The sequence below is a fragment of the Penicillium roqueforti genome (genome assembly GCF_015533775.1).
Source record: "Penicillium roqueforti strain LCP96 04111 chromosome Unknown scaffold_01, whole genome shotgun sequence".
In the NCBI taxonomy this organism is placed as follows: Eukaryota; Fungi; Ascomycota; class Eurotiomycetes; order Eurotiales; family Aspergillaceae; genus Penicillium; species Penicillium roqueforti.
Genome location: NW_024067565.1, coordinates 1931630 through 1955369, shown reverse-complemented (window position 1 = coordinate 1955369; position 23740 = coordinate 1931630). Strand labels below are relative to the sequence as shown.

Sequence of the window (23740 nt, the reverse complement as noted above, 5' to 3'; positions counted from 1 at the left end):
CAATTGGATTAGGAGAGAAATAGCATGAAGACCCAGCTCATATGACGTTTACCCTTCTGTGTCGTATGTGCTCTTCAGTTAGCCGTACTGTGACTTATTTCCTCTCAAGAGGATTCTCCCATGACCTGAACCCTCTCGAAAGAAGTCTTTTGTTCTCGGCCTTCCAAGGAAACCTTGCTCTTGAAATGGTCCAACTAGCAGTGGTGTTTCATTAACGTCCTCTTATTTCACACCCTACAGGATACTCTACATAGCTCCATCATAGATACAAGATCTGTCTTTCATCCCAGCACCACTTCTGTTAGAATTCTTTCGGGGCACCATACGTCTTGTCTGTATCATGCTCTTGGTACAAGCAGCATAGGTCTATGCGTGTCCTGAAATGGGTATCTCATGAGTACCTAGGATGCTATCCATAGAAGGTTCTTCTCCTTTACAAGTGGACCATTGGTCGCGAGCTTCTCTTCCTCATGCTTAGACACCACAACTCGGCTTAACGCCCACGAGCTTCCTACTTAGTGTTATATGTCATTTGAAAGCTGTGCCGGAAGTTTATTTATATCTTGTGTCTGATTAAAGGCTCGAAGGCTCAAATGCGTTTATGTTCGTAGTCGCTATCTGTATTGGGCTCTTTTGTGCATTCTGCCGACCGCCTCTAGGATGCCCCGGCAATTCGCTACGCTTCTAGAGTGCTATCAGTTTCTATATAGACTTCCCTCCTATCTAGCAGTTTCTACATAGACCGCCCTGCTATGTAGCAGTTTCTATATAGACTTCCCTCCTATCTAGCAGTTTCTACATAGACCGCCCTGCTATGTAGCAGTTTCTTATTCTCTGAGAAAGTATCACATGGCTCTTTGGTTGTCGATCCATGCCAGAAAAGATTCTAATGACTCTTCATCCGCATAATCCGTTGTAGGGCCAGCCAAAAAAAGCCTTGCTTCCAGTCCAACTGCCCAAATATAACATAAATCGTTCACAATATTCAGCCGTACTTCATTTGGGGGGTTTAAAAAGTTCAATGGGCCGTTTAGGAAGGCCTCAGTTTCATCGGGCAGTCAGAGCTTGCTGAAGAACATCATTGCTATTGGACCTTCACATAATTCTCTGGGTTCAGGCGAGAAAACCCTTCCGACTGAAAAATTCTGTCCAGCCGGGCTATATGCGAATCTCGAATAGTTCGAGGCCCCACATTATCTATTTGGAAATGGTGCAAGTATACCTTCGCTCTCCCTTTGCAGTAGTTCTGACGTTCCTAGAACTGGGACATAATAAATTTCCGAGACAGGTAGATAAAATCGAGGAGAAAATAATAAGACTTGAACTTTAAGAAGGTAATTTCAAATGAGCCTGAATAAAAGATCCCTTTAAAATTTTGTGTTCGGAATATTCGACCTTTAGGAAAATTGCAGCATGCAAATTTTAAGAGGCGGTATAATTCAAGTGATTGTAAAATCCACAGCCCGAAATTTTAAAAGGTGATATAATTCAAGTGATAGTAAAATTCATAGCCCGAAATTTTAGACCCCTAAGAATATTCCATTATCATAAAGATTATGAATCGATAATTTTTTACTCCGTCGGTGTTAACCGGACATAGGGAATTGGCGTAATAGTTACAAGGTGCAAAAGCGCAATGTGAACAAGATACGTAAACATAAGCGCCTACGGTTGCTTTCCCGTTGCCGCACCCATTTGATGACCGCAAATAACACTGGTGATTGCCCTTCAAGTCCTGCGGGGCCACTTTTATGAGTTCAATATATAAAGGACCAATTTGCGTGCAATAATTTGAAGAATATCGTGGTCTTTGAATATCGTGGTCTTTTCGCGCTCTATAATTAAAGACTCCCCTTCGTGCAATAACATTTATATTCATTGAGCCCCTTTCTATTAGCGGACCTAAATTTTCAGAGTCCCTGCTACCTATATAGGCTTCTCTACTGTTAAAGTACCTCCAGATATCAAGGCAACGCACCCAATGGCCGCTATCAAGGCTACCAAGTCCAAGGATACCACTTCGAAAAGAAAATTGATGCGGCAAAAACAATGCCGCCGCAAAACAAGTCTGATGAAAAAGGCATGCGAATATAGTAGGATGTGCAGCGCAGATGTGTGCGTGGGAATTCGTATCCGAGAGACGGGCCAGGTACATATTTTATCAGCGGATACTTCGGGATTCTGGGCTTTCCTCAGCTCACAATTAGTATGTCTCAAACTATGGCTCTGATGAAAAGATGACTGACCTATCAAGAACTCCTACTATCCAGCCCCGATGCTAGTGACAGACCAGGATGTACAGCAGGTTGGTAAAGATACACCGCAACAACCTATATGAAGTCATAAGACCGAAGCGGAACTCTTACCTGAAAGAACCTTTGTTTTTCCTATCCTCGGTCAGAGATTTTATGTAACCATTATCCCAATAGTTTAATTTACTTTACGAGAATATAGCTGAGATTGGCGGTCCAATGATCAATTCTACATATAGAAGAAGGCCCCATAAGGAAGAGATCTCCGTATGGAAGAATGCCGCGTATGGAAGAAGGCAAAGGCTTAGGAGTAGAACCTATAGATTGTCTACGATCCCGCAGGAGGGGACACACTGGAGAGTAGGGACACACTAGATAGTAGGGACACACTGGATAGTAAGGACACACTGGATAGTGGGGACACTGGAGCTGTTTGGGTGGGGCAATGAGCGCGACACAAGTTTTAGTGTCGCGCTCCTTTAGATGCAAGCCTCCCAATTAATCGGTATGAATGTCCGATCCCGTATCTTCTTTGGCGTAGTAATTCCGTTCAGTGCTGAGGCGATGAACCTCTTCTGCATGCCTGCGAATGACGTTGATTTAGAAAGGTACTCCGTTGGGCTTTGTATATTGATGCAAATCCCCCGAAAAAAGAGGAGGGTCGAAAGGAAGACGAGGTCTTCAACACTATAGAAAACCAGACCTGAAAGATATTGTGAAAGATGAAGTGAGGTTCTGCCCAATTAAACTTCTTATGGGTAAGTCTACATGCTCTACCGGACGCATCATTTGTGAATCCAATCCAGTACAGTTTCCGCTGACCCACAAAAACGAGACAAATGTCGATATCTTGCTCTGGCACATAAAGAGAAGATTGACTTCTTTGAGACAGAATTCCAGCCAGCCCCGACAAAAGGGACTTTCTGGGCTCCAAAGGAGGGACCAGTAAAGACTACGGACCTTTGCTTCTCCGATCTAGACCTCGTAATTGTGAATGAGTATATCTTCATAGCTTGAAAAGCAATAAATTTTAGGTTTAAGACGACCTCCAGTCACTCTTACCGATATGGCCAATCTTAGGGTAGAATTATCCCAAAAATATACATAATACAGTCACTTTTCCCCTCTAGGTATGTACTCGATTTAGTGCTGCCTAGGTAATAACAAATTGAGCAGTGATGTACTCCAAATGCCTGTCATGAGAAAGATGCCCCGTGCGCATCCACAGTTAGTTGGTGCCCTGAAGCTATAAGAAAAAGTGCCAATTTCGATTCTACTATAAATTCCATGGAAGATATGTTGGCAGAATTGCCGGTTGCATCCATTAAGAAGGCGGTAATTAAGATTCCGCTCGAGTGGGTCACCCGGCTTGACATCACGCAGATCCCCCCATACTACTCCGTACTCCGATTGCTATGGTGGGCAGAGAATATTCTGTAGGTCAAACATCTGAGATGAGCGCACGATTATGTGATACTGATAATGTACCTAGGTGTCCCCTCCACCGGGATGGACAATGGACCCGGAAGAGCTTGACTACGAGGGTGAATGGGCAGCGGTAGATTCTTGGGGATATCATGTCGCTACTAAATATGAGCTTGGGAAATGCATCCCTATCATGTGCGATGCTCAGGGGGGGGGAAGTCCTTTTTGAGGCGAGTGGGAAATTCTACATGGTCTACCAGATGTCTGAAGAAGTGGCCCGGATTCTTTTACCGGAGACGCTCGGTGAAATCGTTGCTGTCTTGAAGGGAGAAAGCCGACGACAGTCACTGAAAACACGGGTGCTCGGCTCCATGATTTAGTATGGGTTATTCCTTCCTGAATCGGAAAAAGTAGTTCGTGACTGCTATATTTTCCAAGAAAACCGCAACGTGTATGGGATTTCCTTGCAGTGGAAAGACCTGGGCCCGGCAGAATACCAAGATTCTCTCCGTGGAGAGACATGGAAGAGGGTGTCAGACCTTGTTTCAACTGCCAGGAACTCATTCGCATACACGGGGACGTAGTTGGCAACTTTTCTCGGTATAGCGGCTCGGCAGGGGGTCCTCCTTAATGTTCTGCGCTTCGCTTCGTAATGTATAGATACAACGTGGTATTCTTGATAAAGACGCATAAACTTGAACTCTGACAACATCATGACCTTGGAAATTCAAATGTATTGACTTCGGTATTGAAATGACAAACACCTAATATGTAAGCCCATCAACTTCCAGGATATGACTGACTACATGGATTGTACAGGATGCAGAGGCGCGGATCAACGCTAGATAGACAAGATCGATCGCGAAGTAGATGGACGAGTAAGGGGTATGTATGTAAAGTGATCCAAACTCCCAAGAAATGCCCAGGCAGCCTAGAAAAGGACTGACAACAGAAAAGAAAAAGCGAAACGACAAAGCAGAAACGTATGTTAAGGGCAAAGATATGTACCAACCTCACCTCGGTGATGCCGGGTGACTGGTAGGTCCCGAGAGATACTCCTCGGGTACCTTAGGGACGCGGGGTGAGTTGGCCGTTTGCACAATGGCGCGGTGTTGGGAGCGAAGGAGGTCCCGCTGTCGCTCTTTTTCTCTGTTGGCTGCGCCGCCAGTCAGCCTCCGCATGCCGTTGCGAATCCTTGATTCCAGGGAGTGTGGTCCATCAGTTGCACTGCGGATCATGGGTGCAGGTGGAGTGATCATCTTCTTGGTTACCGGGCGTTCGTCTAAGTCCGAATGCACCTCGTCCGGATCCTCATCGGACAGTAAAGCGGAATCGCCGAATGCAACCGGCAGTGTGGAATTGGGGGCATTGGAAGCCGTGTGCGCATACATGTTGTTGGCAGGGGAAGTGACAGAGCGGGTATGGGAACCGGATCGTAGTAGCTGTGCGTTTTGGGGTATCGCCGTTACCGGGGAGTACACACCCGGACCGTCGAAGCGGATGTTGGGAGGGCGAGACTCGGCAAGACCATTATGGAAAGACGATGTAGAACCTGTCCGAGCGAGTGATTCCCGCAAAATTGGCGCGGTCTGCTGATCATACAGATGTGCGTTGGTATCCACATAGTTACCAGTGAATCCTCGCAGCATCGGAGGAGCGATGGGGTTCAGCACAGGAGTGATTGTATCAGTATCCTCAAAGAAGTCATCTAAGCTGTCCAGCTTCTGCACGATATCTCCCATATTGCCATCAACCTGCGTATCGATTGATTTCATCGTATCAGCTCTCATTGGGAAGAACGAGTCACTGTATTCATCCGCATGGAAGGCCACGCTAGGTGTCCTAGCATCTTCCTCTTGCCTGTCTTCGGCTTCAACACATGTGTAGAAGACAGCGTGGACGTTGTGCCGGGTCGTGCTTGACTGGGTTGCAGGCATAGGAACCGACCATCCCGTCGGTTCAGGAATTCCGTATAGACTCTGAATTCGCTCGTACTCTTTGCGGATAGCACGAGAAGAGGCTGCCGACGCCATACTCATCCGAAGATGTTGGCGCTCCATTGGATTCCCCGAGACCGTGATGATATTATCCAGAACCTCTAGGGCCTGAGGACAGAGGTCGGTTTGCAGAAGCCGGAGCAGTGGGGAGATCAGATCTGGGCCATGGCAAGTGACTTCATTGCGTCGCATATCCACCTCGGGAATCAACACACAGAGGATCCTCATGGTTTTGATGCGGAACCAATCCGTGGTGTTGGTGAGAAGTCCCATGAGGAAGATGAGACACTGGAAGTCCAGCTGGGGGAAGTAGTATGACTTGATCTCGGTGATGATATGGTCGAGGAAGACCCCGGCGGTCTTGTACTGCTGATTGGCAAACCCAAACAAAGATGCTGCGAGGCGAGGGCATCCCTCATTCTCAGCCACGCGGGCAAGTATGCTGGCACGAGCGATGGGCTTGGGGTCGTTGAACCCTTCCTTGAAGCATTGAAGGAAGTGGGGCAGGTTAGCCAACACAGTAAACAGATGTCGAGTTCCATCTCCGATGAGATCATTGTTTGGAAGACCACTAAGAATATGAAGCAGATCGAGCGTACGATCAAAGGACTCGGACGATTTCATTCCCTTAAAGACAAGGTCCTGGATACCATCAAAGCCGCCTTCCCAGTTTGGTGGCTGGCCCTCGATGAGGTTGGCGACCACAACTGAGTCACTGAGATCGACCCGGTCGAGGAATTTCTCAAGCATGCCAATACTCTCAATGAACTCAGTCTCGTGGATTGTGTTGAGACAAGCACATGTCGTCCAGAAGAGCTGAGGATAATCCAAAAGATCTGATGGCGCTAGGGAGCTGATGATGATCTTCAACGTAGTAAGAATCTCCATCGAGAATGTTTGGTAATCCGTTTCCTCGTCTGCAATGGTGTTTGAAAGCCGGGCGAGCATATCAGCTAGCATCCGCGAATCTAATGATGTCGAGATACAGCGGAAAATCTGGAAGGAGCGGCATGCTAAATGTCGTACTGGACACGAGGTGGCCCAGTTCAATGCCTCCTTGGCCCACAGATCGCCGACACCTTCGTAAGCAAAGCTAAAGAACCTGACGACCTCACGGGTGACAGTAGCCATAGATGCAGGAACCCGGCGATCATCGATCTCTTCATCTTTACTATGGTTCTCTTCGTATTCCCAAACAACCGCGGGGTCGCTCTTACGGATTGATTCCACAAAGTCTTCGACCGATTGCCGGGCACCCGCCGGGGCATCGTCCTCAAGTTTCGCCGCTATCAGTTCGTGGATAAGATGTACCAGCATCTCACGGGCTTGTTCCTGCACAGTCATTGTGTAATGATCCCAGAGGATGAGAACGATGTGGATCAGCTTGACAACATCACTCAGAGCGAGAGTCACCGGAGCGACCATCAGATCAACGAGGAATATCAGGGCAACCTGTCCAAGGGATAGACCAGCTTGTTTGTTTCCGACAGGGAGCACTACCCCAAGATCTGCAACATATGGCAGACTTGCGATGTCAGGAGGAGGTGGAGTGAGTTCTTTCCGCTCTTGCACCATGTTCTTTGGCACAACCTGCAACAAAAAGAACTCGATCACCTTTGATCCTGCTGGAGTCCCAGACAAGAACACGACCATTTGCTTGGCGTAATCCACAAAGTTTTGCTCCTTGCGTTCCAAACAGATGCTGATGATAAAGTCGAGGACCAGTTGCACATTACCCCCGTGAGGGCCTGTTGCTAAGGCCTGCCACAGTGCTTGCACTTGGTTAGGCAGGACTGAACTGCAACGAATGGTGATCTCAAAAAGGTTTGCGAGCAACATGTATGACTTGGCTGTAGGGCCGCCATTCGGGTCAACCTGTAGCTCCATCGTTTGAACCCACGGTAGGATGGCAGCAACCATATTTCGCTGGCTATCAGGTCCAAGAACGCGGAAATGCAAAGAAAACTCCGAGAAAATAGCGAATGCTAAGTCAGAATGCTGACTAGCTAATCTTTTCGAAATCTCGAACTGGGCCAGCTTGTACACTGCGGTAGTCTTGTCTGAGATACTAATATCAAAGTCTTGAATCCTGGAGTTCTTCTGCTGGCGTTCCTCAAGTTTTCGGAGAAGCTTAGCAGACTTCATTCGGATCTCACGTTTTTCGTTGCCCAGTGTCACCAAGACTGCTCCTAGAACTCTCCAGAATTCCAGTGGATAGTCCGGATATTCAAAAAGCACCTGCATCACCACTTCGAAGTAGCTCTCAATGGTCTTGGGCCGCTCGGTAACATAGCACATCTCAATTGATCGCTCCATCAGATAGGAGTGTTCCTGATTGTGAATGATGAGGTTCTTCAGAGCCCGGCGGCCGATGGCATGCCATTTGTCACTGACAGTGTTGAAGATCATTTCAATCCATGAAAGCATGCGAGTGACGTCGAATTGGAGGACAGAACCACTTTCAGTGGTGATGCTGATGGGGCCAGCACAGAGGAAAGCCATTGCACTCAAGGCTGCCGCGCGTAGATTCTTCTTCTCAATCTCCATAGCAGCAGCGGTATTTTTCATTTCACCAGTCTCATGTGGCCGGGCCATGCGAAACTTGCGCATATTCTCCTCTCTTTCAGAGATTTGAGATTGATTTGGCGAGTATCCACACCAGTCTTCCATAAGAGAGAAAGCAGACTTCCGCGACTCGAAAGGCATCCAGCGAGAAGGATCCTTAGCACGATTAATACCTTCAAAGATCTCCTCCATCAGTCCGCAGAAATGGAATCGCAAGCGCTGGAATTCCCAGTCGTTCTGAACCTCGGCATCACTTAGGAAAATTCGAATGTCTTTTGCGTATGTAACAAGGTTGTTGACGATCCAGTCGTCATTGTAAACCTCGGGGTCTTGAAGGAAGTGAGATGTGAGTTTGTAAACATTCGTTACCTCGGTGCGCAAACGATCAGTCTTCCTGTTCCGGCGGGGGCTGCTAGGACTGCGGTAGTGGTTGCCAATTCTCATCTTCGCCTCCTCGTTGCAAGTAGTGACGGCATACTGCAAAGACTCAAGGAGCGTGCGATAGAGGTTTTGATGAATAGACCCCAACGCAACAACGATGGCACTGCGGATGGAATCCCGTTCAGCAGAAAGGAGAGGGATAACAAATGCAAAGAGGCTTCGAGCGGAGCTGATCTTGTCTTGAGATTGATGGGTTCCCTTGGAAGTCTTGCGCGCATGCTGAGCATTTGCCAGCTGGCTTTGCGATTGAGCCCCAACACTGGTGACAGTAGTGCATGCCATGACCAAGTAAAGCTTCCATTGCTCGACAAGGATTTCAGATGTCACATTGGTTCTTACAATGGGGCGATTCTGGTACGTATCCATAGGAGCATATTGCGGAAATCTTGTGCTCTCGGCGAGAGACGTGATAATCTCGTGCATCTGAAGAAGGCGTGCACATACAATCTCCCTTCCTAGGGTGACAGCGAACGGGCAAGTCTCGAAGCTAACACGGATGATGTTCGGAAATACCTTGGCCCACAATGTTGAATCATAAGAGACTTCACTGCTGCACAGTTCGATAAGAGTATTTTGAGAGGCGCTTCTTCTTCTGCCCTTTTGGATTCGGCTTCGCTCTGCCACGGTAAGATGCTCATCATTCACATCTAGGATTTGCTGAGAATCAGCCTCAAGGATCCGGATGATTCTTGTGTTTTCTTTTCCGAGAGCGCTGTCAAATTCCGTGATCAACCGCAGGACAGTGATGGCAAAGGCTCGAACACGTCTTGATTGAGAACACAAGAAAAAGAGTCCATGTGACTCAATCTCCTCCACATGGGCGAGGACACTCGATAAATCAAGGTGCAGAGCTCGGCTGCCAGAAATGGATCTCTCCAGTTGATCCATCGCTGCCGCGCCTTTTGTTTTTTGTTTAATCTCGTCAATCCATATTTGCAGTAACTCAACATATAGTCTGAGAGTGGACTCGATATGGCCCGGTCCAAGCATTCCTTCGTCTGACATAGTGGAGTAGCGCTCATCAAAATTGAAGATGAATCTAGCAAAGCCGATTGTAACTTGCTGGGCGTGCAATTGCCGCGCAATAGCCTTCAACGACTCCGCTGATGAAGTAGCGATATTTGACTGGACGTGGGCAGTTCCCGTGCAAAGAAGATTGATGAGTGAGTTGAATGGAATGTGGTCAGAGAGACAGCGAGGAAGGGCTTGGACTGCCACATGGAGCAAATCGTAGAATCCTTGCTTCTGGTCCAGTGTTGTAACATGGTCATCACCACGACGACCGAAGCTGAAAGCTTCCGATATTGGAGTTTTAGGCGTAGTTCCGCCGAACTTCTCGTCCAGAACTGCTTGGCCGCCGAATGTGTTATCACAGAGTAAAGTGATCTTGCCTAAGACTTCACAAAATCGGAAATAGTATTCCTTCACATTATCGCTTAGTCTCGCGGTATTGACAGGTTGCCATGTGGTCGGGTCTTGCTTCTGAGAAGCATTAGGCGCTTTGTACTCTTTCAGCAGCTGGGGTCGATGGAAATACACAGGGGTTGAGACGTCAGTGAAAGGATTCGGGAGCGAGCCAGTCGGGATCGGAGGGCATAATTGGTCACTTGTCTCCAGATCCGACATTGTAGCCAGAAAAGCGCGGATTCCGATAACCATTTTCTCCGGCTCCATCTGTTCTATCTTCAACTCTCTGCCCGATAGGAACAGATCCGAGTTGATCAAAGGGAAAATAATGCTACGGAAACAGACATCCGGATGCTTGAAACCGATGATTTGAATCAGCTGGATCAACGGATCGGCAAAGACCGGCTCTGCACTCATGTATGTTTTCTTGCCAGTCGGCAGGGCAATCTTTGCCACCTCTTCGACCTTGCGAAGAGTGGTTGTGGGGGAATCGGAGAAGCGGAAGAAATAGGTCCAAACCAGACGACAGATGGCGTGGAGGGCGGGTGCACGAGTAGGGCGGTCCTTCAAACGTGCAGGCAAGCTTGAAATCATAGGAAGCCATTGTGAAGAAAAGGTCTCTTTGTTGGAGATACAAAGCAACAGCACATTCAACGAGAAGGAAGATGTCCAATGACGAGGCTTGATAAGAAGCTGTGTTAAGCGCGGTTGGATCAAATCCACGAATTCCTTCCACCGAGGCAGTGAAAGATCGCAGCTTGGGTTGGCAGCGACGGGCAGAAGAAGCTTTTCAACCACGTAGCAGTATGCCTGTTTGATGCGCTGCCCATGAGCATTCACAAACAAGCGTGCCAACGATCGCATGAAATCACAAGACTTTGGCCACCCTTCTGAAGTCATAGGCAAACGCAGATATCGCATGCAGAGGATCAACAATTCCGACTTTGAATCGCTTTCGCGGGATGGCCCCCGTGTAACTTCCTCCTTCTGGTAGCGCTCCAGTTCCATCAAGTAACGATTCGCAACGCCGGAGAAATTGGATTCACTCATAATACCCAGCAACTGGCCATAGATTCTCCAATTGGCCATTCGCAGAGGTGACGCCGAGATCTGGTCCGGGTCAGAGGTTTTCACCTGGCCAAACACAATGTCTTCTAAGCGATCCGCCATGTCCAGAGTGATTGAAGCCAGACTACTCTGATGGAAGATCTCGATCAAGACTCTACAGACTAGATATACCGAGACCGTTGCGCGTCGCTCTATCAAAGCGACTTCCTCGGGACGACCCATAAAGGGCATCGATTGCTGCGCCCGTTCTGGAGTCGCAGTGGGATCAGCCGGCTGTGTCGGCTCAGTGTTGCGGCGCAGGAGAGGGACATTTTCCGTGGCAGCGGACGAGGGTCTTTGCTCATTCAGCATCTGTCTCGCTGTAATAGCAGCATCACCCTTAGCCTTGCGCCAGAACATAATTGTGTCAATCAGAGGTTTCGGCTTCTGCCGAGCGATATGTCCCAAAGCCGATATCAATTGATCGAAAGTCGGATCTGCTCCTGGGCCGCAAACCTCCTCCACGGGAGCATCGGATTCCCCCAGCTTCATGATGGCCTGGTTGATCTTGTTGTCCGCCTGTCCCACAAATGAGTTGAACAGATGATGCAATGCATATTCCCCAACCGTCTTCGATTCCGAGTGATGCTTGGACTGTGAACGACTATCTGACCGCTCGCGTCTCGGCTTTCCTCCCGAGTTCATTCGGTTGTGAAGTATGGCGGCCGGACTCACATCCCTCAGTGTTGTGTCATTGTCTTTGATCGTACTCAATGTTGGCGGCAACGCATGACTAACGGATATTCCGGACGGTGTCGAATAACCGGAGTGCGTCTCGAGAGGATCAAATTTCGCAGGAAGGGTCGCCTCGTCAAACGCACCGCGACCGAGGGAAGCAATGATCTCCGGGCTCAAAGGGCTCGTGGAAGCGGTTGATCCGGCCATACTGGTGTTTCGTGAATGCTGCATACCGTGTACGATGGAGGTCTGCCGGTGGTGACCATACGAGTTGGAGGGCCGTCTCTCTAACCCCACTTCATATCCTGGAGGGCGACTGCCCGATACGTCGGGGCTCTTGGAACCGGAATGACCGCGTCGAGGATGGATAGGGGCGAGCGTGGAGGGATCAACTTGTCTTCCTCGGACGGCAGAGGACTCGCGACTGTGCAAAGGAGTGGACTGGGCGGTCCTGGTCCCTCGGCGTTCTGATGGAGATGCGAGATTATGATACGATGCGGATTTGAGGTCGTCGGGAATGAGGGGCAGGATTGCCTGGCCTGGGCCGGCTTTGGCAGGGTGTGAAGCCACTGGAGATTCATATGTCAGACCGAGTCCGTTTGCTCCGATAACGATAGTGTTTGCAATACGTACTGTTGGAGATTATGAGGACCTCATTGCTCAAACCTGCAAGCAGCCCATGTCAGGAATCAAAGATTGCAAGCTGCACATAGCCAATTCAAGAAGCCAAGGGGTGTGAAGGCATAAGAGTTGAGAGAGCTTGATGTTTTTATCGGGCGCTCGGGTACATCTGGGAGGAGAATTATTATTAAGCCTCAGATTAGATGTATTTATATCTAGTGAACTAGCATTTTGCATTATTGATCAATTTGAAACCCTCTATAGTCTATAGTCCTGGAAATTATGTTTCCTTTCATATATTATACACGTTCAGCTGATTTCTTTGCCATCGGGCATTCCAGGGCTGTCCCAGGTGCGTAGTCTTGGCTCTTACGTCTCCCCCACAGAGCCTCACTCGTCTATTGGCTTCTCTTTGTTGTTGACCCTTTTTCCATTCCTTTGTATCGCCTAGAAGAAATTGAGATATCCAGAGCCGTTATCCAGTCATTCTTTTTCCTCTAATATATAGTTATAGTATAATAGTTATGCTTGTCATAGTCGAGCTGCAGGTCTGATGTAAGGAACAAGGATCTCAGGGGACGTCGGATCGGATGGTTTCAAATGCGCGGGGTACGAAGTAGAATACTTGAAACAAATGTATATTGTCGTTGAGAACCCGTGGAGGGACCTGAGGAATGTATGCTATGCAATTGGGTATGATATAGTTCTTCTGTGTTTGGATATATATAACCCCAACGTATCAGGGGCTCGGCACATCATTCGCCTGTAAGATATTATATTGTCAATATTCTCAGAATCTATACGATAGATGAAGCCTGAAAATATAGTTCTCATTATGGCCAGGGGAAATATATGCACCATATAAAGAAGAAACGTCGAAGCTCAACAACATCGACTCCGTAGAGTAACGCACAATGCACTACATAGACGATCTTCCCCACACGTCAGGGATGTCAAGGCCGGGGTCCGAGAGCCCAGAAAGGCAATTTGCCACGTTAGGGGAACTATCAAGCCTCGAGCTGTTCTGATGTAGATCTTCTCGAAGCGAAGAGAACGGAAGGAGAGCGGAATCTATTCCGCAGCAGAACGACAGAGACAACATAGGCCTGTTGTCGTTTCCCGAACAGCAAAGCCGCTTCTCTTACCCGAGCTCCGCCTTCTTCTCCAGGGCCGGGGAATGTCCCTATTTGATATTCCGTACTAGATAACGTTAGGAAAAATGCCGGACGGTACGGAGTACGGGGTATGATCCATACATGTTGGGGCCGACATTGCTTCCGAAGACTTGCCCTCGGCGATTGTCACTATAAAACGGGTTGGGTGGTCTGAGTGTCTTTTTATATTCTTATACTCTTATACTCTTATTTTTCTGATCTACTTTTCGCTATTTCTATTCTATCGGACCTTTTTCTGTACTTTCGTATGTACTTCACACTCGGAGTTTCCAACGTAAGCAGACAGCGGTGAGATTTGCCCCGTGAAGGTCCACAGAAAGTCCGGAAGCCCAGGACGAGTGGATCGATCAGACCACCTGTCGGCTTCTCTCATTCCTCTTCCTATTCTGTACAACATACACGTCGTTTAGACCTCTTTGCTGGGGGCGCATCCTTGCCGAAGTAAAACTTCTTTTACTTGACTGCCTTTGTGTGTTTGCTCTCCCGGCTTTGGAACATATTCAACCAATTCTCCCCTCCCGGCGGGAATTCGCGCCTCAACAAACCCCTCCCCTGTTCCCCGCGAGGTACGCACCACACCATAATGGCGCAGCTGGATACACTCGATTTGGTCGTCTTGGTGGCTCTCTTGGTGGGTAGCGTTGCCTATTTCACCAAGGGTAGCTACTGGGCTGTCCCCAAAGACCCATATGCCTCCTCGGCCGCCACTCAGAATGGAGCTGCTAAAAGCGGCAAGACCCGCGACATCGTGGAGAAGATGGAAGAGACAAACAAGAACTGTGTCATCTTCTACGGCTCCCAGACTGGTACTGCAGAGGATTATGCATCTCGCCTCGCCAAGGAAGGCTCTCAGCGCTTCGGACTGAAGACTATGGTCGCTGACATTGAGGACTATGACTACGAGAACCTGGACAAATTCCCCGATGATAAGGTCGCATTCTTCGTGCTGGCCACCTACGGAGAGGGTGAGCCTACCGATAACGCCGTGGAGTTCTACCAATTCTTCACCGGGGAGGACGTCGCCTTCGAGAGCGGCGCCTCCGCCGAAGATAAGCCTTTGTCCTCGTTGAAGTATGTCACATTTGGCCTGGGAAACAACACCTATGAGCACTACAACGCCATGGTCCGTCAGGTTGATGCAGCTCTGACCAAACTTGGTGCGCAGCGCATTGGAACTGCTGGCGAGGGCGACGATGGCGCCGGAACCATGGAAGAGGATTTCCTGGCCTGGAAGGAGCCCATGTGGGCTGCTCTGTCGGAAGCCATGAGTCTCCAGGAACGCGAAGCTGTCTACGAAGCCGTTTTCTCCGTTGTCGAGGATGATGAGAAATCCCCCGAGGACGAGTCCGTCTACCTGGGCGAGCCTACTGCTTCCCACCGTGAAGATCGCGCCAAGGGTCCCTTCTCCGCGCAGAACCCTTACATTGCCCCGATTGTTGAATCCTCTGAACTGTTCACCGTCAAGGACCGCAACTGTCTGCACATGGAAATCAGCATCGCTGGTAGCAACCTCAGCTACCAGACTGGTGATCACATTGCCATCTGGCCTACGAACGCTGGCGCCGAAGTCGATCGCTTCCTTCAGGTCTTTGGTCTTGAGGAGAAGCGGCACTCGGTGATCAACGTCAAGGGTATCGATGTCACTGCCAAGGTTCCTATCCCGACCCCGACCACCTATGATGCCGCTGTCCGCTACTACATGGAAGTCTGCGCCCCCGTCTCTCGTCAGTTTGTCTCGTCCCTCGCTGCTTTCGCTCCCGATGAGGAGAGCAAGGTCGAAATGGTCCGCTTGGGTAACGATAAGGATTACTTCCATGAGAAGATCGCCGACCAGCGCTTTACCATTGCCCAGGCGCTCCAAAGCATCACTTCTAAGCCGTTCACTGCCGTTCCTTTCTCGTTGCTTATTGAGGGTCTCAACAAGCTCCAGCCTCGGTATTACTCTATCTCTTCGTCATCTCTCGTTCAAAAGGATAAGATCAGCATCACCGCTGTTGTCGAGTCTGTTCGTCTGCCGGGTGCCTCGCACATGGTCAAGGGTGTCACCACCAACTACCTCCTGGCTCTCAAGCAGAAGCAGAACGGCGATCCTTCCCCTGACCCCCACGGCCTGACTTACTCAATCACCGGTCCTCGCAACAAGTACGATGGTATCCACGTACCTGTCCACGTTCGTCACTCCAACTTTAAGCTACCTTCCGACCCGGCCAAGCCTATCATTATGGTTGGCCCCGGTACTGGTGTCGCGCCTTTCCGTGGTTTCATTCAGGAACGTGCTGCTCTTGTTGCCAAGGGAGAGAAGGTTGGCACAACACTATTGTTCTTTGGATGCCGTAAGAGCGACGAGGATTTCATGTACAAGGATGAGTTCAAGGTATGACAATACCCTCTTACACTTGAAATCCCACATTCATACTAATATGATTCATTAGACTTTCCAAGATCAAATGGGTGACTCCCTGAAGATTATTACTGCCTTCTCCCGCGAGGGAGCCGAGAAGATTTACGTCCAACACCGTCTGAAGGAGAACGCCGAGCTGGTCAGCGACCTGCTCAAGCAAAAGGCCAACTTCTACGTCTGCGGTGATGCTGCCAACATGGCCCGTGAGGTCAATTTGGTCCTTGGTCACATTATTGCCCAGCAACGGGGTTTGCCCGCTGAGAAGGGCGAGGAGATGGTCAAGCACATGCGTAGCAGCGGCAGTTACCAGGAGGACGTCTGGTCATGATCTCATGATTTACGAACACTTCTTTGCACTTGCACCATGCTAGATGATCGCGCCTATATATTATCATTTTGTTCCATACGATACGCCTTTTGTTTCCTTCGCGCTGCATGTTTTCCTATCATTGGCCTCACGTTAGGACCTTGAGCTTGTTAGCTATGACTGCCGCCTGGGCGGCGTATGACTTTAGACTTGTGATTTTAAAAGGAATTTAATCTTTTTCTCTTTCTTTCAAATTGAACCATCATGTATGTAACTATTTATTCAATTGCAACTAAGAACGACTGTCGAGATGTTTTCGGTTGTAAGCGCGGACTTTAGACGTCATTTGCACGGGAACCTCAACCTCTTTCATCTTCCCCACCGACTAAGCAATCCTACCCTAACAGAGTTGAACTAGAGAATGTGCAATCTATAAATCAACACCGTCAACCTCCGCCATCTCAATCCCTTGTACATTTTACTCTCGGAGATATCCCACCCCCGCAGGGTGCTGCGCCGAAGCTTAAGCCCCAACCAGCTCCGCGCTGTCCAGATACCTCGGGCTATTGAATCACCATGGCTTATGTCGTGCCCATCCACCGGGCAAGCAGCATTCGCCATGCAGTGAAGCTAAACTTTTTCTCTCCGGACGAGGAGTGCCTAGTCGCAGCGTGAGTCCCATCCCGCCAATCTACGGAACCTAAGCCGACCCGCCGCCCGATGACAAGCTAACCCTGCCAACACACAGAAAAGCCAGTCGTCTTGAGTTCTACACGCTCACGCCGGATGGACTCGTCCTGACCGCGACCCGTGCTCTGAATGCGCGGGTCACTATGCTTGCACGCCTACCCGCGCCAACGAATTCCCCAACCGACCATCTCTTCATCGGCACAGACCAATATAACTATTTTACAATAACCTGGGACCGCGAATCAAGTGAGATAAAAACTGCGCGCTCGTGTATTGATATCTCCGAGCCCTCATGCCGGGAGTCCCAATGCGCACCACGATGTCTGATCGATCCCACGGGGAGGTTCATGACGCTGGAAGTATACGAGGGTGTGATTGTTGTTGTGCCGATCGTGCAGCCGACGAAGAAAAGAGGCCGGGTGCCGATGGCAGGGTCCCAGGCTGACTTGCCGTTGCAGGTGGGGGAACTTGATAAGCCGACTGCATCCCGCATCGACGAGATTTTCGTTCGGTCTTCGGCATTCTTGCATTCGGAATCTAATCCTTGGTTGGCATTGCTCTATGAAGATAACCAGCAGAAGGTGCGGCTTCGAATCCGCGAGTTGGATTTCACGCCGGGCACTTCGGGGACTCCGGCGGATGCTAGCTTCAAGGAGGTGCAGAAGTTGGAAGGGGGTGAATTTGGACAGGAGCTTGATCTTGGATCGTCGCATCTTATCCCTATCCCGGCTCCGCTGGGTGGTCTCATTGTGCTTGGGGAGACGTCGATCAAGTATATCGACGATAATGCCAACGATGTGATTACGCGGAATCTTGACGAAGCGACGGTCTTCGTGGCCTGGGAGAAGGTCGATAGTCAGCGGTGGCTATTGGCTGATGACTATGGAAGGCTATTTTTCTTGTCTTTCATCCTGAACAACTTAGGTGAAATTGATGACTGGAAGCTCGAGTATCTGGGCAAGACGTCTCGTGCATCGGTCCTGGTCTATCTCGGCGGAGGCATGTTGTTTGTTGGCTCGCATCACGGCGACTCTCAGGTCCTCCGGCTCGACGGAAGCTCGTTTGAAGTGATCCAGACATTGTCTAACATCGCACCGATTCTCGATTTTACTATTATGGATCTTGGGAACCGCACAAACGAGAGCCAAACGCATGAGTTTTCATCTGGGCAGGCTCGGATTGTGACGGGTTCTGGTGCCTTTGACGACGGGACATTACGCAGTGTGCGGAGTGGTGTTGGCATGGAGGAGTTAGGTGTGCTGGGAGAAATGGAACACATCACTGATCTCTGGGGACTGCAAACTCGAAGCAAAGGCGACTTCCTTGATACGCTTATTGTTACATTTGTTGACGAAACACGTGTGTTCCAATTTAACCCTGACGGTGAAGTTGAAGAATTGGATAACTTCCTGGGGCTTTCACTCACGGAATGCACTCTTCTCGCCACAAGACTTCAGGGCGGTCGTATTCTTCAGGTCACAGAACAACGAGTGCTAGTGGCCGATCTAGAAAGCGGCATGGTGACATTTGAATGGGCTCCTCAGGACCAGAAGCTGATCACCGCCGTGTCGGCTAATGAGGACCATCTGGTTCTCGTTATTAGCGGCCAAGTCGTGGCATCCTTTGATATCAGGGACAATATCCAGATCATCACGCAGAAAGATCTCGGCGCTGACCAGCAAATCTCCGGTCTGACCGTCCCATCAACGCCAACAGGGGTTTGCATCGCAGGGTTCCCGCAATCGGCCAAGGTGTCAATCCTGGCTATTAAGGACTTCACTGTTCTCCAAACAAAGTCCCTCGGCCCTACTGGGGAGAGCTTTCCTCGATCAGTTCTTGTAGCCGAAGTGCTCGCAGACAGCCAGCCTACCCTCTTCATCTCCATGGCTGATGGCTGCGTCATTACATTCTCACTCAACCCACAAGACTACTCGCTTAGTGAGATGAACAAGCTGATTCTTGGCTCCGAACAACCCATATTCAAGAAACTCCCCAAGGGTGACGGGCTATACAACGTCTTCGCTACCTGCGAGAATCCCAGCCTAATCTATGGTTCCGAGGGCCGGATCATCTACTCCGCAGTGAACTCCGAGGGTGCATCACGGGTATGCCATTTAAATGCAGAGGCGTTCCCAGGTTCTATCGCCGTGGCAACCGAGAAAGAGCTGAAGATCGCGCTGGTTGACAGAGAGCGCACAACCCAAATTCAAACTTTACCAATGGGCTCGACTGTCCGTCGTGTGGCATACTCCCCTTCTGAGAAGGCATTTGGAATTGGCACGATTGATCGCAAGCTCGAGAATGGCGCCGAGGTTGTCAAAAGCTACTTTGTCCTTGCTGATGAGATCATGTTCCGGCGCCTTGATGCGTTAGAAATGGGCCCCGACGAACTGGTGGAGAGCGTTGTTCGTGCGGAACTCCCGGCAGGGAAAGATGAAAATGGAAAAGAGATCACGAAGGACCGCTTTATTGTTGGCACGGCATTTGCAGATGAAGACCAGGAAGAATCGATCCGCGGGCGGATCCTCATTCTGGAAGTCGACCACGGCCGCAAGCTGAGCCAAGTCGCCGAGCTGCCGGTTATGGGGGCCTGTCGGGCCCTCGCTATCATGGGCGACTGCGTTGTTGCGGCACTTGTTAAGACTGTGAGTACTAACCGCGTGTATGTTTGAACCCTGTACTAACGATGATTAGGTTGTTGTGTATAGAGTCAAAGCCAATAACGTTGGACCAATGAAGCTCGAGAAGCTTGTTGCATACCGGACCTCCACCGCACCAGTCGATGTAACAGTCGTCGACAACTTAATCGCAGTGGCAGATCTCATGAAGAGCCTTTGCCTTGTGAGGTTTACACCGGGCCACGCTGGGGAAGCTGCCAAGCTGACCGAAGTCGGTCGTCACTACCAGACCGTCTGGAGCACAGCAGTTGCCTGTGTTGGGGACGAGACATTCCTCCAGAGCGACGCCGAGGGAAACCTTATCGTTCTCGCTCGGAATACGAATGGAGTCACCGCCCAGGACAAGCACAGGTTGATCCCCACTAGCGAGATGTCACTAGGGGAGATGGTCAATCGTATCCGACCAGTTAATATTCCACAGCTGTCCAGCATTACGGTGACACCGCGAGCGTTCATAGCAACAGTAAGTTCCTTGTTGACTTGGTTGACCGGCATTAAAGGCTCATTTACTAACCCATTCAAAGGTCGAGGGCTCTATATTCCTCTTCGCCGTTATCAACCCCGAACATCAAGACTTCCTTATGACCCTGCAATCTGTCCTTTCTACCAAAGTCACCTCGTTGGGTAACTTATCATTCGACAAGTTCCGCGGCTTCAGAACTATGGTGCGCAGCGCCGATACACCATATCGGTTCGTGGACGGCGAACTTATTGAGCAGTTCTTGCACTGCACACCAAGCATGCAGGAGGAGATTGTGCAGGATGTTGGCTCCTCAGACGTGCAGGAGGTCAAGAGAATGATCGAGGCCTTACGGAGGCTTCACTGATCTCTTGCGAGACATTGGTGATATGTTACGAATTGTTCATGAATACGGATAAGATCCGGCGATCGCTACATAGTTTCTAGAACGGCCCAGGATAAAGTTCTGGCTCGGGTATGATTGGATTGGATGCATTCTTTAGATGCAAATAGTAGATTTATGACTTCCAAGTATATGTTATGTGCAAGGTAAAGAGTCCTCAGTAGAGATGCTACGAGTAGATCAGAAAATTCGCTTAAAGCTAGAGAGACCGTGGAGGTCTTATTAAATTAGAATCTAGTATTAAACAATACAAGCAGCATAACCTCCCATGCAATGCACAGATACAAGAACAGCCCTAGACCAAGACAAGTCGAAATCTCATAGATCCTTCTTGACCTTCGCATCCACCTCCTCCTCCTCACTACTCCAATCCAACAACTCCAAAATCTGCTCCCGGCTCAAATCCTGCGCGCGCTGATCCTTCTTGACACGCTTAATATAATTCTTCTGACGCTTCCGAGCCAAGTCATTCCACTCAGGAACACCACTAGCAGCAGCCATAACATCCTCCTCATCCTCGAGCTCGTCATCCGTGTTATCGACTTCACCAAGGACCTTCCCCTTGTCCCCACCAGCACGCAGCGAGTTCGCCGAGACCTTGACCTTCCCGAACTGCGCCCTCTCCTTCTCGCGCTTTTCCTTCTCCTTGCGACGGTCGCGCTCGTACATCCACTTGAACATCTTCTCGATGTACGGGCGGAGAATTAGGTACACGACGACGACGCCGATGACTCGGGCCCAGCGCTTGCCGCTCATCTCGGTCATCTGCACGATGGAGGCGTAGCCGTTTTTGAACAGCCGTGTGACAACCAGCTCGAAGAAGCTGTAGATCTGGCTGAAGAAATCTTCGGCGGCCGCGGCGGCCGCGTCGCTCAGATCGGGCTTTGGCGTGGCCATGGTGTGTGTGTGTGTGTGTGTGTGTGTGTGTGTGATTTGGCCGGTGGTAATTTTTTTTGGTTTGGTTGAGGGCTTGTGGAAGGTGGGAGGTGCTCGGTGGCTACCCGCTGAATGGGGTGGTTGGAGAAGAGGACACTCAGAGGGAGTTGAGAGTGGAGTAGGGGGGATTTTTAAAAGATTAAGGGTTGAGGGATTAATTGAGGGGATCTGTCATTGCTTTGCGCTTCTTCGATATTCCGTGGCTCCCGCAACGAGAGATGTCTGTTTCGGGGTTAGCGTGGGACTGTTGCCGGATTAGCCGTTAATCCGTGGACGCGTCGTCGGCCAATCATATGTTGTTGGTTTTATATGGGCACGCGCTCGGCTTGTTGTCTTGCACTATCACATCACCATGGAGCAGACTGAAGAGGCTAGTCTGGAGGAGGTCAGTCTCAGGAGGATCTTGGTATGTAACTAGCTAACTCTCTTTTGTAGCGCTTGAAATCCGCGCTGTGGTTGTCTATCGGTAAGATCGTGGATGAGGAGACTATCAGGCTAGGCGTCAATGCCACTCCGCAGTTCATCGGTGCGTTGACAGAGATGGTTTGGGCTCAGATAGGTAAGTTCCACTTTTTTGGTCAAGTTCCCGGCTTTACCCTTATAACTGACTATGTTCGCAGAGACGGTCAGCCAGGATCTAGAATCCTTTGCGAAGTAAGCAAACGCATTGCTGCGATTGAGTAGCCAATTGTTCGGGATGGTACATACATCTAATAAGAAATGTACTAACCTCGTTTTTTTTTCAGGCACGCTGGGAGATCTACCGTCAATGTATCCGACGTGATGCTACTCGCTCGCCGTAATGAGGGACTGGATTCAATTCTCCGTGCTTTCGCTGAACAAGAAAAGCAGCGCCAGGAAGACTCCTGATGGTCGACAAGAAGATACCGTCCACTTCCATACCTCACGAGCTACTGCCGAGGATTTTGCCGCTTTCATTTTCAGATTTCCCAAAATGGAGTAAAATATGGGTTGGAACACGAGAGCCTGATAGAGTTCATTGCTAGACATCCCTGGACATTGGCAAGGTCAACCCAACACCTGCATTAATGGCCATATTCCTGTTTTTCCAAGAAGCTCGCTTGATTTGAACAGCTTTGGGCAACAGGTGTCCATAGGCCCGAGAACCTGGGCGGCAGTCATACCACTCTACGACCTACCTAGCATTGGTCCGATATATCTTGTCCGTCCGGGTCGATGACGGAATCTTTACAAGGCCGGAATCATAAATATGCTCCTGACTAAAAATGTGCTTCGTCCGGTTAGCAGCACCATATCCTAGATTTATTTAGGCGACACGCGCTAGCTTGGGGATTTGATGGATCACAAGCTCACAGGTACCATATGGGCACATATTAATTTTTTTTTTCAATCTCTCTCGCCTTGCTATACTGCATCTCGTTCTGGTTACCCCGCAAACTTGACCACCAAGAGGATGTGCCATTCCATGTGGCGGACCCAGTTTTAATATCAAACTTCCCATTGTACCTCGTATGTTTGTAATGTTTGTAAACGGCAAAACGTGGCGTGTAAAACCTAGTGAGATGGGTGGATGCAGACGTCATTCCCAGCGTGGCGGGCTCATACAATGAAATCTAGATGGCAGTGCAGCACAGCCACACCCATGGATGAAAGGGCCAATGAAAATAGGCAAATTATGTAATATGAAGGCGCTGGAAAGTAAAATATAACAGTAGTGGCTGGTTAGTCGGTGTCGAACAACATGGTCTGTATATGAAAGTTGTGTCATGCATGAAAGGATATGAAATAAGTTCATACTGTTCAATCTGTGCTAGCTTTATTCTGAAAGTCTCGATGAACACCTCGGACCAGGTTCAAGGAACAGTTGATCATGTGAAGGCTGGTTACCTATAAATAGGAAGCAATGATATGTGTGGAATCTATGGATAGTATAAAGTATAAAGTGTAAGGGTCATGGTAGAAGTTGAAATTGTCTTGGCAGTGTGGCTGGAGCACTACAACATTGTATTGATTTTTTTCCTCACGTGGTACGGTGGCGAACTCTCTAACCGGAGACAGCCAGGGTGGAACCCTAAACTCCCCAATCCATGGTACTGACATCACCGAGTGGGCCCATCTGGGGTCATTTAGAGTGTGGCGCAGACGCCGTTGGCCATTGAGCTGCCGGTGTCGTCCAGGATCGACGTACTATTGTACCCTATTGTGCCGCCATCCA

General features: G+C 49.5%; 6 protein-coding genes across 6 annotated transcripts; 4 read left to right on the top strand and 2 right to left on the bottom strand.

Annotated features, from left to right (window-relative positions):
• Positions 1-3539: 3539 nt before the first annotated feature.
• Positions 3540-3814, top strand: LCP9604111_1188 (uncharacterized protein; the record flags this gene model as incomplete). Its single annotated transcript, XM_039075605.1, has 2 exons — positions 3540-3688; positions 3745-3814. The coding sequence occupies 2 exons, from the start codon at positions 3540-3542 to the stop codon at positions 3812-3814; spliced, it is 219 nt and encodes a 72-aa protein (XP_038933736.1).
• Positions 3815-4690: 876 nt separating this feature from the next.
• Positions 4691-13595, bottom strand: LCP9604111_1187 (putative cell morphogenesis protein (PAG1); the record flags this gene model as incomplete). The annotated part of the gene is made up of 3 exons (XM_039075594.1): positions 4691-12441; positions 12506-12538; positions 13499-13595. The coding sequence occupies 3 exons, from the start codon at positions 13593-13595 to the stop codon at positions 4691-4693; spliced, it is 7881 nt and encodes a 2626-aa protein (XP_038933735.1).
• Positions 13596-14251: 656 nt separating this feature from the next.
• cprA (NADPH--hemoprotein reductase cprA) lies at positions 14252-16397 on the top strand (the record flags this gene model as incomplete). The annotated part of the gene is made up of 2 exons (XM_039075583.1): positions 14252-16042; positions 16101-16397. 2 exons carry the CDS (start codon positions 14252-14254, stop codon positions 16395-16397), a joined length of 2088 nt encoding a protein of 695 aa, XP_038933734.1.
• Positions 16398-16952: 555 nt separating this feature from the next.
• Positions 16953-20571, top strand: LCP9604111_1185 (DDB1/RSE1 family protein; the record flags this gene model as incomplete). The annotated part of the gene is made up of 4 exons (XM_039075572.1): positions 16953-17047; positions 17125-19711; positions 19761-20207; positions 20269-20571. 4 exons carry the CDS (start codon positions 16953-16955, stop codon positions 20569-20571), a joined length of 3432 nt encoding a protein of 1143 aa, XP_038933733.1.
• A 354-nt stretch (positions 20572-20925) lies between these two features.
• LCP9604111_1184 (uncharacterized protein) lies at positions 20926-21504 on the bottom strand (the record flags this gene model as incomplete). The annotated part of the gene is made up of 1 exon (XM_039075561.1): positions 20926-21504. One exon carries the CDS (start codon positions 21502-21504, stop codon positions 20926-20928), a length of 579 nt encoding a protein of 192 aa, XP_038933732.1.
• Positions 21505-21895: 391 nt separating this feature from the next.
• Positions 21896-22413, top strand: LCP9604111_1183 (CENP-S family protein; the record flags this gene model as incomplete). The annotated part of the gene is made up of 4 exons (XM_039075550.1): positions 21896-21928; positions 21979-22102; positions 22164-22197; positions 22290-22413. 4 exons carry the CDS (start codon positions 21896-21898, stop codon positions 22411-22413), a joined length of 315 nt encoding a protein of 104 aa, XP_038933731.1.
• Positions 22414-23740: the final 1327 nt, after the last annotated feature.